Source organism: Protomyctophum parallelum, assembly GCF_964188405.1.
Source record: "Protomyctophum parallelum genome assembly, chromosome: 1".
Taxonomy (NCBI): Eukaryota; Metazoa; Chordata; class Actinopteri; order Myctophiformes; family Myctophidae; genus Protomyctophum; species Protomyctophum parallelum.
The window spans coordinates 64762563-64779336 of NC_139697.1; the positions used below are offsets into that span (position 1 = coordinate 64762563).

General features: G+C 40.4%; 1 protein-coding gene across 1 annotated transcript; it reads right to left on the minus strand.

Annotated features, from left to right (window-relative positions):
* Positions 1-9362: 9362 nt before the first annotated feature.
* On the minus strand, positions 9363-11960 carry LOC310862638 (dual specificity protein phosphatase 10; the record flags this gene model as incomplete). Its single annotated transcript, XM_083770631.1, has 3 exons — positions 9363-9628; positions 10364-10669; positions 10994-11960. 3 exons carry the CDS (start codon positions 11958-11960, stop codon positions 9363-9365), a joined length of 1539 nt encoding a protein of 512 aa, XP_083626757.1.
* Between the last annotated feature and the right edge of the window lie 4814 nt (positions 11961-16774).

Sequence of the window (16774 nt, forward strand, 5' to 3'; positions counted from 1 at the left end):
GCCAGAGAGAGAGAGAGAGAGAGAGAGAGAGAGAGAGAGAGAGAGAGAGAGAGAGAGAGAGAGAGAGAGAGAGAGAGATGAGAGAGAGAGAGAGAGAGGAGAGAGAGAGAGAGAGAGAGAGAGAGAGAGAGAGAGAGAGAGAGAGAGAGAGAGAGAGAGAGAGAGAGAGAGAGAGAGAGAGAGAGAGAGAGAGAGAGGTGCTTGTAGTCCTGTGTGCATGGTTCCTATTTATCGAATAAATATACAGACACCATGTTTTGTTTGGGGTGTCACAGTATCAAATCCTTGTATGAAACTTCATTCTTAACTGTTTACCAAAGATGGTGTAATTGAAAGTGATATTGAAGTGTCACAACCTGAATTGCACAGTCTGATCTCTCGATTTATTTCAAGTCCCTACAGCTTCCTTCCTAATAATTTCGATATAATTAATTATTCGATATAAAACTAATATTACGTATATATAGGTTGGGTTGTGATAGGCTATATTTGTATGTACTGTATACTACTATGCTGTATGTTGTAACTGGAAGGATGCAGTATGGCTGTATATGTTTGCTGTTGCTAGTGAGTTGTGACAGGGTACAGTATGTGGCTCCTGGTCAGCTCACTTCCTTTACTTTCTACTACTTACTGCATACTCAAAGCTTATGGTGTCTCTCTCAACCTGTTCCACAGGTACACAAGCCAGGATGATGACCCCAGACCCCCAAGCTCAGCTTCTGCAGCCCTGAGTCTATTCTCCTGTCTGTGACATGCTGTGGATTCTGGACCCTAGAGCCTGCCCTAAATCCCTGACCACTCCGCTACACCAGAATGCTATGTGCAGTATTTAACATCCAAGGTTGAGTGAGAAGATGGCAGACAGGAGAATGAGGCTAGGAAAGTACTGGCCAGCTAGCGAGGTTTATGGAGGAAAGAGATGGCTGGAGACGCCGCTGGAGGGCTCATTATGAACTATTATATAGAGAGAGCCCGATCTATCTCTCTATCCATGGGTTCCAAAGTTTGACCCTGGCAACATCACAACTGATGAAGTCAAGTAGAAGACGGCTCAAGGTAGGAACTTTGTTTTTTTTACTTCTTTGCTGCTACTTCTTGTGTTGTGTGCTGTGTGTAACTGTGTATACAGTACTAGTGTGATTCAAGCTGGTGTACCATTACTGTCATTTTGCCTTGAAACATGTTCACTATATCTGTTTGTATCTCTGGAATTGAATGCTGATCTACAGTTTGTATGTTGTGTTGTATCTGCCATTGAAGGTATGCGAGTTGTAACAGTGTATGTGGCTCTTGATCACTTCAATAATCCTATATGAGTGAATTTGCTATTTTCTTTTGGTTCGAGCTAGAGGTTTTGGGCTTTGACATAACGGCAAACAATTCCAAATGTAAATTTTCAATTGAAGACTGATGTGTTATGGTTGCTGAGGCTCGTTGTGAACTGTACTTGGATTGCTTTTTCCCCATCTACACCAAATCTCTTCACCAAAAATAACATATCTTGAAGCTCACAACATGTTGCGTTGCGAAGCATCGTGAACTTGTCGATCTGCTATTTATGGCAAATGTTCCCCTCAGAATATGGATGCTGGGTTCAAGTGGTTAAACTTCGGCACCAGAATCAGATTATCACGAGCAGCATTCAACTTTCCACATAACTACATTTCAGCACCACGGACAGCACTCACAAATTCACATAGCATAACTCGGCTTCCACATGGTCAGGGATGATTACGAGTATTGAACACTCGCCCCTCACTTCACACAAGTGTTATTTTTTATATTCTATCATGGTTGGCTAAGATGTAAAGTTTGCAGGTGTGGCCTGTTTTGAACAAAATGACTCAAATCATGAATGCATCGTCCAGTTGCTTTGAAACTTTGCATGCACATTTGCACTACTATTTATTTTTATCACCAATTTATTTTTTAAACATAAAAATATAATATAAAGTACCACAATATTCTACCCTTTTAACCTTCCCCTATTATAGTGCCACCAGGAGGCACATTTTTGCAAAATACGAAACAAAAAAAGTCACTGTCATTGTCCCCTCTCTCTCCCTCTCTTTCCATGCATGTTCCATGTTAATTGTCAGATTTGACTGTTTCATCTTGGTCTGTGTTTTATATAGCACTCTGTAAACAATGTTTTTAGAAAGGTGCTGTAAAATATGTTTATTATTATTATAAATCGTATGTTTTTTGTCCGTCAGTCAGTCAGTCAGTGTATCACTCAAAATCCCCATACATGGGAAAGCCCCCATATATGGTGCCCAGGTCTGTATGTAGTGATGTAATTCCCTGATATTATAGTAAAGCCCATATATGGAGATCCCTGATGTGATCAATATTGGCCAGCAACTCTACATCTGACTTAAAATCCTAGTACAGAATTCATTCCGTATGTTGATCTGACCCCCCATTCCAAACCGCCAGTGCTCGCCCATAGTCTGCTGTCACTCAGTTGGATGCGTGCATGCTCGCCCTCAGGCGTCTTACTGGTTAATATTATAAAATCTTCTTGACAAATATGGCTATACTGTATGTACTGTACATATAGCCCTGACTTGGTACTGTATGGGTATTGCTAGGCTGATATTGAAATCCATCCAGTGACCAAGGGGAATAGATGTGAGAGCCCAATAATTGATCTGCTCACCCCCAAACCTCTCTAAAATAGTGCTTATGTAATGATAGACAGGCAGCTCTGGGTTTGGGTGTTGGTATATCTGGATCATTAATTGCTTTTTGTCAGCTTTATTGATGGTAATGTTACCGCTCAATAATTTCCAAATAGACACTGAAGGCTTGACCGTTGACCGCATGCAGACAGCTGTTCAGCCTATCACAGAGTACTGTCCCCATTGACGAGGTCGCTGGTGCTCAGGGCCCAGATCTGCAAACTTCAATAACATGAGCACGTCTATTTAACTGTGACAATTCAATCCAAGTGTGTTTCAACTGCTACTGTATATGCAGTACACTGCAATGTCCTCAGTATTCATTTAACTCTGAGAGACTAAAGCTTATTTATACCCCATCATGATAGTGTTGCTTTCCAAAAATAACTGCTTGCCAAGCTGTGTCCTGATGTGACGTATTGTTTGATTTTCATTAGATTTCTTTAACTTGAAAATCAGTTCTTGTCGGCAAGTGATACATAATATGGGGTATAAATTAAGCTTAATTATAATTGTTTATACTCTCAGGAATCATGTCAACACTGCAGCATATGCTGCTACTGTCTTGAAAGAGGAAAAAAAAAAAGGGAAAATGAAACATAACTTGTTTTTATTCTTTTTATTATCCCAGTTTTTACTGGATATTAAACATGGAGAATGACTTCACAATCCAGCCATCAGGTTTTCTACTGTACAAATTAGGATGCTTTTATGGCAACATTATCATATCCAGCCAGAGCCAACAACCAAACAAACAAATAAACAAACAAATACTAAACATAATGACAAAGACTTAATCACTTGGTAGAAATGTGTCATTCATGGAAGCAATATTACAGCCAAGTGCTCAGAGCATCATAATAAGAAACAACATGAAAAGTACAATGCATGAATACCTGATTACGGCTTTTCAGTCAGAACAGTGATTCTGAACTCTGGGGACCTGAAAAACAAACTAGTTTTCATTCTGTCTGTCTAATCAGACACAGGGGACCAGGTGAATTCAATTAACTACTTGGTAGAATAGAAACTTGAAGCAGTCCAGTCCCCATGGCCAGTGTTTAGAACCACGTATTATTTAATCAACCAAATTGCCAAGATACACTTTAAATAATACATGAGTTGACCTTCTGCATACAGTAGATGGTCTTGTCACCACCAGCCACTTGGGCCCCATGACAACATGTCACACTGAACCCTAATATTAACACCTATAAATCGTGGCATCATTGAGAGGCCTTGTCAGCTCAGGGAACGATTCTTTGCCAGGCAGATTACACAGTGTGAAACAAAACACTGGGTTTTATAGATATTCAAAGGTTTTGGTAAAACAACCCTGGAGCACTATTTGTCCAATGTTTTGTCTCAGGATTTTCTTAAGTGCCAATAGAGTGCCAGTGCCCTATTTAACTACAATACCTCTGTAACTATACCAGTTTCACCAGCTCACCAGTTTCTTTCGATTTTCCGAAGACAACTTTCACATCCTTGCACGAAGATCAAAGTCAATGGGTGCCTGCTGGCCTAGCGGTCCAGGCGCATACTACATATAGGCGCATGCCTGACAGCGCGTTGTGGGTTCAAATCCCGATCCCGACGAACTTTGCTGCGTGTCATTCCCAGTATCTCTCTCCCTGTTTCCTGTCTATCTCCACTGTGTCCTATCAATAAAGGCAGAAGAGCCAAAAAAAAAAAAAAAGATCAAAGTCAATTTAACATCATGACTTGGTCTTTATACATGTTGTCTTGTCATGTCATCTGATTTATCGCACATCTCTTGTTTGCCCAGTGGGATGCTAATCTTGACATTATTTATGAGATAATTCAATTTGATTTCATAACGTATGCAGTACTACTACATTATTACTCAAAGTAATAATACAAATCTTTTGAAAAGGGACCATTCTGGAGAGGCCTGTGACACAAGTCTCTGTATTATTGTCATTTATTCACCTGACGACTTACTTTCAAGTTTCAACTGTTCACTTTCAACTCCAACAACCAAAAATATTCCATAAAAAAACACGTTTTTGAGCACTTCAATAAACACGCAAAACTCTACACCACCATTCATTTATTTTTTGTTTAAGCATTTGAAGAGAGTAGCAAGAACACGGTGTAGGAGTCACCTCTGATATCTCTTTTATCACTGAATTGACAAATGACTATACCAAGCTGTTTGAAAACTTTTAGTTCAGCTAATCGTGAACAATGATATCGGGGTAGGTTATATTTGCAGCAGTTACTTCAAACGTACCTAAACCAATGTGCTGGGAGATACATGTATAAAAATGACAAACTTTGGTACTACTGACTAAAACTAGACTGGATTAAATCAATAAAGTAGAATTGAAATCCATAACTATTTAGCCCCTCAAAACACTAGCAGGAAATTGTTTCCAGAATGAACAATGTTGATGCTAGAGAACAACAGTTGCTAGAGAACACAGTATCTTTCGCACAGTGAGCAATGAAAAGAATGAACTTCTGAGTAATGCTGTCAATTCCCCATGTTCTACTATACCATATTGTAAGGAAGACCTAACAAAGGCCCATGTTTGTGTATAGTCACACTGGGGAGTAATCAATATGGTTGACCTCATAACTGGCCATTACATTGAGGCAGTACATGGAGGTCTGGATAGAACTGGAGAGAAAGAAAATACAGGCTTCCACATGCAAGCCCCCTCATCAGTCACCCTCCAGATTAATTTACACCTCGCCGTTCAATTGTGTCGCTTGACAAAAATGACTAGGTCATGGAAGTGACTGTGATTTGTCCAGCGACAACGACAACATCACAATGTATTGTGTGATGGTGTATAAATTAACCTTTTGTGATATTCTCTTCCTTTGCATCAGCTTGAATGTGACGTACAAAATAACGCCCATTTAATAATATAGCAGCATTGTAATAGTCACAGTGCACCTTTTTTAAAACAACAAAGAATTACTAAGGATTGTTAGCACATAAAGATAAAAACATTGTCTAAATACTGATTACAACAATATGAAAATATTACATTTAATCAATTCATTATGAAAAGCATGGGGGTTATAGAAGGATGTTGTAGGTAGGCCTACTGCAAGTTAACATGGAGTTATTTTTTCTCTGTGAAGGAACGGAAGCAGAGAAAAACAGCACAGCATTACTATGGTATCATACCTGAAGAGTTTTACCCCCTTTATGAATGGTTATCTGCATTTTTTGTCATCATTCTCAATATGAATCGGTATCTTTGAATTACATTTTTGGTACAGGAAATAAGACAATGTTTTAAGTAAAATAAACATTAAAATACAAACAAATAATCAAGCATACACAAATAAACAATGCATCTTATCTTTTCCCCATAAACATATCATACAGAGTTCTTTCAATTGTTTCTTCACTTTTCAAGTGCAACAACACAAATGGAAGATTTCTTTACACACCAACATTTCAATTCTTTATCAAAACACTGTCAGTCGACTCCCAATTTATAAGAAATCAGGGAGAATGTCTCTAAAGTTAACCTTTACCTGCCTCCTTTTGATGAGTCTCTCGAATACAAATGTATAAGGTCAGCCTCAAGATCGGGTAAACCCTACAATGTAGTAACAGAAACTGCTATGACAACCACCTTGCATATAAAGTCTGTATAAAAAAGCATCAGTAGTAGAAGTAGTGCGTCTTCTTAAGAGGCTAACGATACTTTGAATCAAGCTTGGAAAAGACCATAAGGGTGATTTACAAAGAACAGTATGTTTGGTAGAGCTTCCCATGTTAAAGAAAGGCTAGAGGTAAACGGTGGAATATGGCGATGTTGACCCACGTTTGTTCTGATCTTAGTGAAAAGAATTGTACAGCAATACCAAGCACGCATAAAGTTGTTAGGGTCGCTGCACAAAAGGAGGGTAACACTACTACACTGTCTCAACAGTAGAGCACTATTCATACAAAACAAGGAATCATATAAAGTAAATACACAGTTAGATTTATGTAAAATCTGTGTGCACAATGAACAATTATGACTGTAGAAAAATATATAGCCTATTTCAAAGTCACAGTAGCCCAGAAATAAATTCCAGAACCAAAATTAAGAAATGGTTAATTTACAAAAATAAATAAATAAAAAAATACAAATCATAACACCGGAGGGCCTAATTATACAAGGCTGAACTGAAGGCATTTTCGGTTATTAAAGGAAATAATAATAAATTGCAGAGCATAATAATAATTATAATAATGATAATAAGAAAATAAGAAGGAGGAACTATTAAAATCTGGAAAAGTAGCAACTGGCTGTAAATTATGGTAAACCATCAGCTAAACCATAATCCTGGGAACATTAATCTAAAGTACCATAGTTCAAGTTCAATTAGAAAATGTCTGTGTCTGATGTTTAATTTTGGTTGGACAAAACTATGGATTAGTTTTATACCAACCACAACATATTTCCCTCTTTAGAGTGCCTGTCACAAAGGGTGACAGGCCCAGACAATATGAGGGTCCTGCTAAGAAAATCCGTCGAGTATGAAGCAAAAGCAGAGGGTGGGAGGTAATCATATTCCCAGAACCCCATATGCCATTAACTCAACTCATTCAATATCTCTCAAATATAGTGTGTTTAGTGTTAAGATGTAACGATTCCTTCAACCAAGGGCTTGGGTCAACTAACTTTAAAAGCTACCAATCAAATATTCTTGTGCTATCAATGCTTTTGTAAGACAAGGTGCCATAGTTTCAGATGATGGTTGTCTCAACCTAGAGGGAAGTACTTTATAAGCAGAGACTTATATCCACTTATTGAGTCTGTGGTGTACAGTAACAATATACAGAGAGTTAACAGTGAGCCAAGTGACCATCACTGATCAAATCAATGCCTTTGTGAATAATAATGCATAGAGGTAAATTGGAATAAGAATAAATAAAAAAGAGAATAAAAGTGATTTGACCACGGTCATCCACGTCTTACAATGTGTAAGTATGTTTTGTAATAACTATGGTATACACCTGAGGTCCAGATTAGACCAGCCTATATGTTTTCTAAAATATTCTAAGAAAGTTGTTTTTAGATTCCACCACAATTACATTTAATTTAAAATTGTCATGTTTTGCAGAAAGAACTTTATAGAACAGTAGGGGGAAATTGTCACATAGGCTTATCATTTAGAAAAGCCAGCCAAAATCACTTATCAAATAAAAATGAATGAATTGATACTGAGACAAATAGAAAGGCGAAAGATATAGGTACTAGTCAATATTCTGTTACAGCAATGAGATTAATTTCCTTTAAATATGACACATAACTAGATCATTTAACATGAAATACAAGGTAGCCTTGATTTGGTGATTCCTGCAAGTCTTACTAAAACACTGTGTATAGGACAATACCATAATTGTGCAATAACAATGTCAATTTTACCAGATAATTAAGGATTGTATATCTACTGTTCTATCTGTATTAACTCTGATGTCATTGTCTACAGTCCTTTCTTGACAGGAATTTCAGTAGCCTTTTTCCAGTGTATTAATCTGCATATTAAATGTAATGTGTCCGTTAAGCACTAGCCTTTGGACTATAAGGTTCTGGGTTCGATCCCAGACACCGCCAACCCAGTGTATGAGTAGCATGCCTTGGGTGCGGCAAGACATGTGAGAAGTACAGAGAGCTGATGGCAAGTTTTGCGCTCCACCTCAGCATTCCATCTCCTAGGGGTCTAGTGCATTGAAACGGGGACAGACTCCTGCGTTCTCGGCTGATATCGTCCGACCTACTTGCTTTTTAAATTGTAATGTGTTTTAATTACTTAACTAACGTTATCCTTATGTAAAGGGAACACATTAGTCGCATACACTTTATAATTGTTAAGTTAACAGGTCAATGTGTAAAAAATATTATACTGGAATAGCGCCGATTTGTTTAGCCTACTTAAATAATTTGTTTTTCAGATAAACCTTAATTGCATCTACAAGGCTGAAGGTTTCTGCTTTCCTTAAAGCCCTACTCCATACATACCGTATACCAGCCTATTGCACATTTCCGGGACAAAAAGGGAAAGAAAACCAATAAACAAACTGTAGAATAAAGCAAAGTAAAAACAATACCATTATTGTCTTTCTAGTATTATAATGAAACAGAAGCAAGCATCCATGTAAAGTGGTAAAGTGCATTGCAACATTGCCTTTGTGGTGCTATATTTGATGGAATCTTTAGAGTAGCTATGGATGTGGCAGGATGATAATGTTGGACTCTGTCCATCATGAAAGTGTGTTCTTGATTACCATGCTTCTGTGGTTCCGTTATTAGCAAAAAGTATAGATTTAACCAGTGGAAAATCAAAATAGGATAAAATTAAAGAGATATCTGAGAATGACAGTTAGGCCTTTACAAAACGAAATTGGCACATTTTTATAAACAGTATTACGGAAGAGGATAACGTTGCCAAGAATTTATGCCTGCTACTTCAATAACTGAACCATCCAGTTATTTGTTTGTTCATGTTTCACAGTAATAAAAGTGCACTATTATGACAGTTGCACTGCCATATTCACAAATGACAGTGTGGTCAGTTTCACTCTTGTAATGTAACCCTTCCAGGTTATTCCATGTTGTCAAAACAGTATTAATGCTACATGTTAACACATCTGTCCCTGCGCAATGGACAACCCTCTTTCCCTAACTTCTTCATTCAGACCTGCGTTTCCAGGCCACAAAGTTTAGGCATTAGGATGCGAGGCGTGACACCTGAATTGAGGTCCCTCTCAAACTCCAGAAGCTGGCCCATGAAGTTGAGATTGGGTGACACCACTGGGCGGCGACTGCGTACGTACTTGTAGGCATCGGTCATGGTCATGAGGGTGTGCTTCATAAGGTAGGCGATGACGATGGTTGCGGAACGGGACACTCCTGCCTGGCAGTGTACCAGCACTCCATGTCCACTCTGATGGGCCTCCTCTGTGGGGGGAGATGTTAGGATTCAGATTTCACAGCTTTCATCTAGAATCAAGAGAATCGAGAGGGGTTTATTTGACACTCACTCATACAGGTATCACCTTGTTTAATTCAACTACTGTGTTTCAATCAGGTAAAATGTTAATGGAGTGGGATTTCCATTCTCCAGAATTCTATTATTGTGATATTTTTATTTTTCTTACTTTTCTTACTATTATATATTATATACTAATTACTTACGTATTATCAGTATTACTATTTTGTTACTGGATATTGTATCATACTGTATATGCGACAAGTATTTCACTGCTTATAGCTGTATGAGTGAGTGACAAATAAAACCCTCTTGAATCTTGAACACAGATAAACACAAAATAATCATTCAGCTTTATTTTCATCACTCATGCTTAAAATTGGCCTCTTGGTAAACAATGTATTAATGGGTTGTAGGTCAAAGCTCTTAGATACTGTGTTCTATCATGTGTTTATGCTATGGTTCCAATTATGGATTCAAGTAGCAACACCTCCTGCATATGTGTGACTGCCACTGATTGCAGACAGAACCAGGCATCAGCCCTTGCCTTTACCTTCCTTTGGTGCCATTGATTGGTGAGGGCGCTCACCAATCAATGGCACCAAATACACTTAACTTAAGCTGCCAAATGTAAATACAAATTATCTGCACACACACACACACACACACACACACACACACACACACACACACACGCTTCTCACCAATGAATTCAAAGACTTCTTCAAAATACTGCCGCAGGTTTTGCTTGTTGTTGTCTGTGGCTGGCAGACGTTTGTAGCGTACAAAGCCACAGTTGAGGTGGTAGAGGGGAAGATGTGTGGTTACATTGACCACGTAGCCAATGTTGAGGCGTAGCAGCAAGTCCAAGTCTTGGGCATCTCTCTCATTTCCCAAGTAAAGAAAGGGCAGGATGGGGCTGATCACCGCGTTCTCTGCGTCGGGAGTCATGGCGCTCTCGTCTGACAGAGAAGCCGGCAACGATGAGGAGAGTGGCAAGGAGAGGTGCCCTGGGAGAGGAAGGCAAGCTAGAGATTAAAAGCAACTTTATACTTGGATTTATAATTTAGCCATGTATGATGGGGGGGGGAGAAAAACATGTAATAATTATTAAGTACAATCAATGAAGTAAAGAAAAATAATTATACAATATAATATAAATAATATATAAAAAAGGTTCTTATTGACCGTCTATTAAAGCAGTACAATATGGTATACACTATTAACTATTATTGTATACTTTTTGGATTCGTAAAACCTTGGCCACATTACTCACTGTGAGAATGTCTTAAACTGAATAGTGAAACCTCACGTGGACGCTATAAGATCCCTACCTCTGCTGTTCACTTCATCTTGCTCTCTATTCAGTGAGTTGAGGACCAAGTGCAGTGACTGGGCGGACGGAAGGGAATGCCCTCCATCCCTCTCTCCCCTCTCTCTCTGCCTGGGTTTGGGTTTGATCAGAGTGCTGGGGGCTGACGGCGGAGGTGAAAAGGAGGGGGGTGACTGGGGGGAAGGGGAACGGGGTGAGGGGGAGTGAGGATATATCAGGTTGTCATCTAGCTCAGCAGCGTCCCCCATCCCCACCTCACATCCACCTTTAGTTATCAAGAGCCTCTTCAGGGAGTTCCGATACTCATCTTGCCGAGAACCGACAAAATCGAGCGCAGCCATCTTGCCCTGCTGCAGGCGTCGTCTGCCAGCATGATCTGTTAGCTGAGACTGTGAGAACTCTCGGAGGTTGTGGCAGTCCAGGACGACACCGGTTCCATTGCTACTGTTCTGACCCTTACCTGGGCAGGTATTCGCCATCCCCGCACAGTGGTTCTTTTGGGTTTTACAGTGGGTCATCTTTTTTGCCAGTTCCTCTGGCCAGATAGTGCGCACGCTGTAGTCATCGTCATCGCATTGGAACATGCTCATTGGGTGGCCCGCGCCCACGCCTCTCCCTGGGGGTTTGCCTCGGCGGGGGTTGTAGGTCACCACGATGGGGTCGCTGCTACAGTAGCTGCACGTAGAACTGCCCGTCTGGCTGGCTTTGGCATTGCAGCCAGTCACGCAGCTCTGCAGCGCACGGATAGGGGCAGATGATGACAGCGGTGTACAAGGGAGGCACCCCCCCACCAGTTTTTTCCTAAACATAGCAGGGCTCTCGAATGTGCCCGCCTCCCTGGAGCAGGCACAAGTGATGGGCTTGAAGAGCTTAGACGTTCGGCAGTCGGACACAGTGCTGTTGGACGACGAGGTGTTGGAGGTGGAGGCGGTGGTGGAAAGGCAGCTGCCGAGAGTCTTCAGCCCCATGGCTCTGTTGCCGCGGTTCCCCGCTCCGACAGGGTGGGCGCAGGAGAACGAGGACGTGGTGCTTCCTCCTGCTGCTTGGCAGCTAGAAGAGGGCACCCTGCAGGCTTTGCATCGTACCAACTTCCAGCAGCCACAGTTGAAGGGATGGGCAAAGTCTATGGTGCAGGTGTGGTCCGGGCTGGGGAAGCCTCCACCGTGGGAGGAGCAGGGGGACAGGGGTAACCCATGGATAATGTGAGGGCGGTGATCCCGGCCACGGGACATGTGAAGATGGCTGAACTGCGGGAAGGAGATTGGGCCACGGGAGGGGTGGGGTTGGGGTTGGGGTTTGGGTTGGGGTTGGGGGGGGGAGGGGTAGCCGGGGTTTAGGACGGCGGCATGGGGCACAGGGACAGTGTTGTGATGGAAGGCCACATTCTGAGGGTGATGGTTTTGATGGACAGTTCCCAGTTTGGAACTCTTCTTGTTGCCAAGAGACGGAAATTCTTGGTTGCTTCTGGGAGGAAAGCTACAAGTTGCAATAGCTTTCTCCCTCTCCTTTTCTCTCCTTTTCTCTTTAAAATGCTGTGCTTGGGCTGGGACAAACTGCAGTGGTCCCCCGGGGGAGGCTGGCAGCGGACTTTGATGGTGACTCCTCTGTGAGAGGTTGTGTTCGGCGCCGGCGGGCCTGCCAGCTTTTTTCTCACCTTGTCCCGGATCCAAATGTAAAGAGACACGCTTCCCTCTGCTGCCTTTTGCACTTCCACTGCGCCTTAATGAGTTGAACCCACCTACTTTAACACCTTTGTCCAGCGAGAGCTTGATGTCAATGGTGTGTGTGTGCGAGGGGAGCCGTGGGCCCAGAGTCACTGTGCCGTTGCTGTGGCAGTGGCTAGGGACATGCCTGACACCCACAGGGACAACAGCCTGGTGGTCTCCCTTGAACTTCTGGGGGCGAGGGGGTCTGCGCTTGCATTCCAGAGGTAGAGAGTTACTGGGAGGAGAATAGAAGTGGGGCTGCGGTGGGTGGAGATGAGGCGTGTGGGCGACGTGGCCGTTTACAGAGTTTGATATTTGAGAGGGGTGCTGTGGGGAGCCCTCACACAGGGCCGAGTGTTTAGGCCGCTGAATAACCACTATGCGCTCGTCAAGTGGAAGGGGAGGCATCTGGGTCTATGTGATGCTGTACATTGAAGATGGAGAGAGAAGAAGAATGATCAGATATGAGATTATTACTGTGATTTATATTTTTTGTGGTGCACACTTTTGCATTCTATCAATCAAAACACAAAGACCACACACACACACACACACACACACACACACACACACACACACACTAATATCACATGACAAAAGCTGTGTTACAGTACATAGAATACATACACAGTACATGTGCATACTTGTTGTCATGAGCACTTTATTTTCTATGGTACGTAATATTTTGAAGAATGTTTTATGCTCGTCAAAAGGCTAATAGTTCATTCAAGTGTAAGCCAAATTCAGGAGATATTACAAGACAGGGACAACAAATAAAGGATACCAATGTTTTGCATATTTATGCAAGTCAATCCTTTGGTTTCCTTTTACGAAAATGTAAAGCCAAATGATCACCAATACAGACTCAGATTTTGGACAAGAGCCATCTTTCCTTTCACAACATTGGCGGAATTTGAAAGGAAAACTATAAGGATGTAGGAATATTTGAAGTTGTTAGCAGTGGCTACAAGACGCAATAAAGGCATCATCTCTTTCACAGAGCATTCAAATTAATCTATGATATGGGGTGGCTCAATGTCGGGGTGGGTGATATCGTGATAAATATCGTCGAGACGATACAATATGCCGTTTCAGAGATATCGTACACATCGTGATACAGTGAGTGAATGCACATTCTACAATTTGCATTTCTTTACCGGCTTAATTCATACTAATTTTTTGTTCGCCAAAAAAGTATTTAGGTCTAAATGGTCTCTTACTCCTTTTTCTTTTAGTTTTTGTTATCTTGTAGGTGGGTGTAACTTGAAAAATAACCATAAAACCACATGAAAAGATATCGTGATAATATTTTGTATCGTGATGCTGCTTTACTTCTTTTTATATTTTTCCATATCGTCCACCCCTAGATCAATGTGAACATGGTGGCAAAATAATATCGTAATTCGTAACCACTGGCAAACACTCTCCAAACATTTTGTAACAGAGCTATTATGTAAGAGATTATTCCCAACAATGACTTGTGACTATTAAATGCTTTGAATGGATGATTGGCCAGAGGCCGTGAACCACCTTGTTTATGTAAACTGTAACCTGCAATTTAATGTAGTAATTGCACATCCACACTATCAACAAATTAGCAATAGATTATTAAATGACTTGCTTTATAATCTACTGATGCCCAATAAATTATAACAGAAAACACGACTTGATGGAGGTGGAATCCATTCCAATCATGGTCACACCTTGATGTAACACCTTACATCATAGTCATTAACCAAACATTAAAACATCTTTATGTTTTGGTGTTTTACATACAAATTCTAACTTTTTGCTGACAAATTCTGTTTACCTGGCAAAGCCTAAGGATACTGTATAGGGCTTGACATTAAAGGCTTGTCCTGTTGCCTGGGACAAGTAATAAATCTATATCAATCTTTCCGGACAAGTGATTTCAAATTTTACTTGTCCGTTGGACAAGTGACTCTTGGTTTCACCTTTTCAATATTGTCTGACATTATTGTCTGGCTTTCCTATTAATCACCTTTCAAATATTGTCATTCCGTTTCAGGAACCTCATGTTATTCTGTATTTCTTTACTTTCAAACTGAGAAAATAAACTACGTCAAACGAGTGATCAATGTTATGGCTCAATGATTACATGAAACATTTAAAACATGTTTTAAAATCAAATCAAGAATATGAATAAAAAAAAACAATACTCTATCAGCAAATAGACAGCCCCGTCTATTGAGAAAGTATGCATGCCGATAACTTGATCTGACATACATTTCATGTATTCCAAATTCACAGCCAAAGATCTTCCTATCCGCACACGGTTAGCAGACAGACTGACCTCATAGGCATTTAAACTTGTAGCACTGTGTGTGTACTCACCCAATAATTTATTCCAAAGACTTGGAGTCGTTTTGGAGACTAGTTTCATATACATTTGAAAGTTCTGGCAGAAAATGTTTATTTAGTATAGAATATCTCCACTTTCCCACAAGCTGCACACGGACAACATTCTCTCCAGCGAGTGGCAAGGAATGAGTGCAGGACTGAACATATCAAAACAGCCTTTGGGAAGCACAAATGTATTTAATGTATGTATTGTGCCGTGCACAGATACGACCGATCTATGACTGTGTATTTGGAATACATGAAATGTAAAATCACAGACATTCTAAGTGCCTCAAAAAGTTAATGTCAAGCCCAAAGCAGTGTGAATTCTTTAACACTACTTCAGTCCTCCAGACCATTCAGCAAATGTTTGTATTGACTTGGAAAAGCAAAACATCAACAACTTGCTTGCCTATAAATGCTTGGGAACCATCAATCACTCATCTGTTTTTAGCTTTTTGCTATCTTAAATAATTCTAGGTATAAGTATAACTAATTGACTAAACACAAGAGTGTTTCGCTGTGTTTACCCTTTATATTAATGAACTAACCTTAAATGTAGTTACAACAATGCAAATATACAATTTTGAAGACAGAGTGCTTAAACGAAAGTGAGTTAATTTTACAATTTTGGTATGTCTAAATGTGGCCTCAATTTTGCAATAACATTATTTGATGCCAGCAATATAGTCAGAATTATTCACCTATTGGCCTTGACATATACACATAAAGAAACAACATGCCAGTTGGTCTTGGAGAGAGACCAATTACTATGGCTCAGAAATAAATCGGGCACTGTAACTGCTAGAGGCAATAACTGACTACAGCCTATAAATAAGCATTTTGTCATCAATGTTTCTGTAACATGATTTTATATATTGCAATCACAATTTCCTAAATTATTTCAAAATGTTGATAAACTGAAACTGGTCCCAAGCCTTGAGTGTTTATTTTTTTGCTGATAAAAAATAAAGTATGCCCATCAACTATGCACACATCCTTTGCATTCTTTTGAATAAATATGAAATTATTTAATATTTTAAGTCTGTCTGTATCCTGTGCCTACAGAAAGTTGACTATGTCCCTACATTGAATCTATTTCTTACCTATATGGGTTAGCCTGTAAGATGGTGGGGTTAAGCTTTAAGACTGCTATTATATATTAGCCTGTAAGATGGTAGGGTTAAGCTTTAAGACTGCTATTAGATATTAGCCAGCACATCATTTGAAAGGCTTTCACTTGCACTGTAATTAACAAGCATTGCTCTGGCAAAAAAGTGGAAGAGTGGGAGGAGTCAACACTGACAGAATAAAGGAGATATAGGGGGAAGAAGATGCAGGGTGACAGATCATGACATGATACAGTGAAGACCACAGATTACAGGGAGGGGGTCGAGACATGTCAAATCATACTGACAGCATGTTCAAGTCCCACAAAACACATATACCGACCAATAGAGAGAATACCCCACGCTTGGGCTTCCTCGTGCTTACTATATCCACGCACAATGTCTGGTGACAGCATCCTCATCTCTTTTTTCTTTTGCCTGTGGTGAAGGGGGTGGGGGTTACATTGACCCAGTTTTGTCATGGTAGAAGTCACCCTCGCTCTGATCACATCACACACGCTTGCTTTCGGCAAAGAAGAGTACACACTAAAATCTTTAGTGTTCATTTAGCTCTGAAAGTGTAGTACATCACATTTTTGTACACTC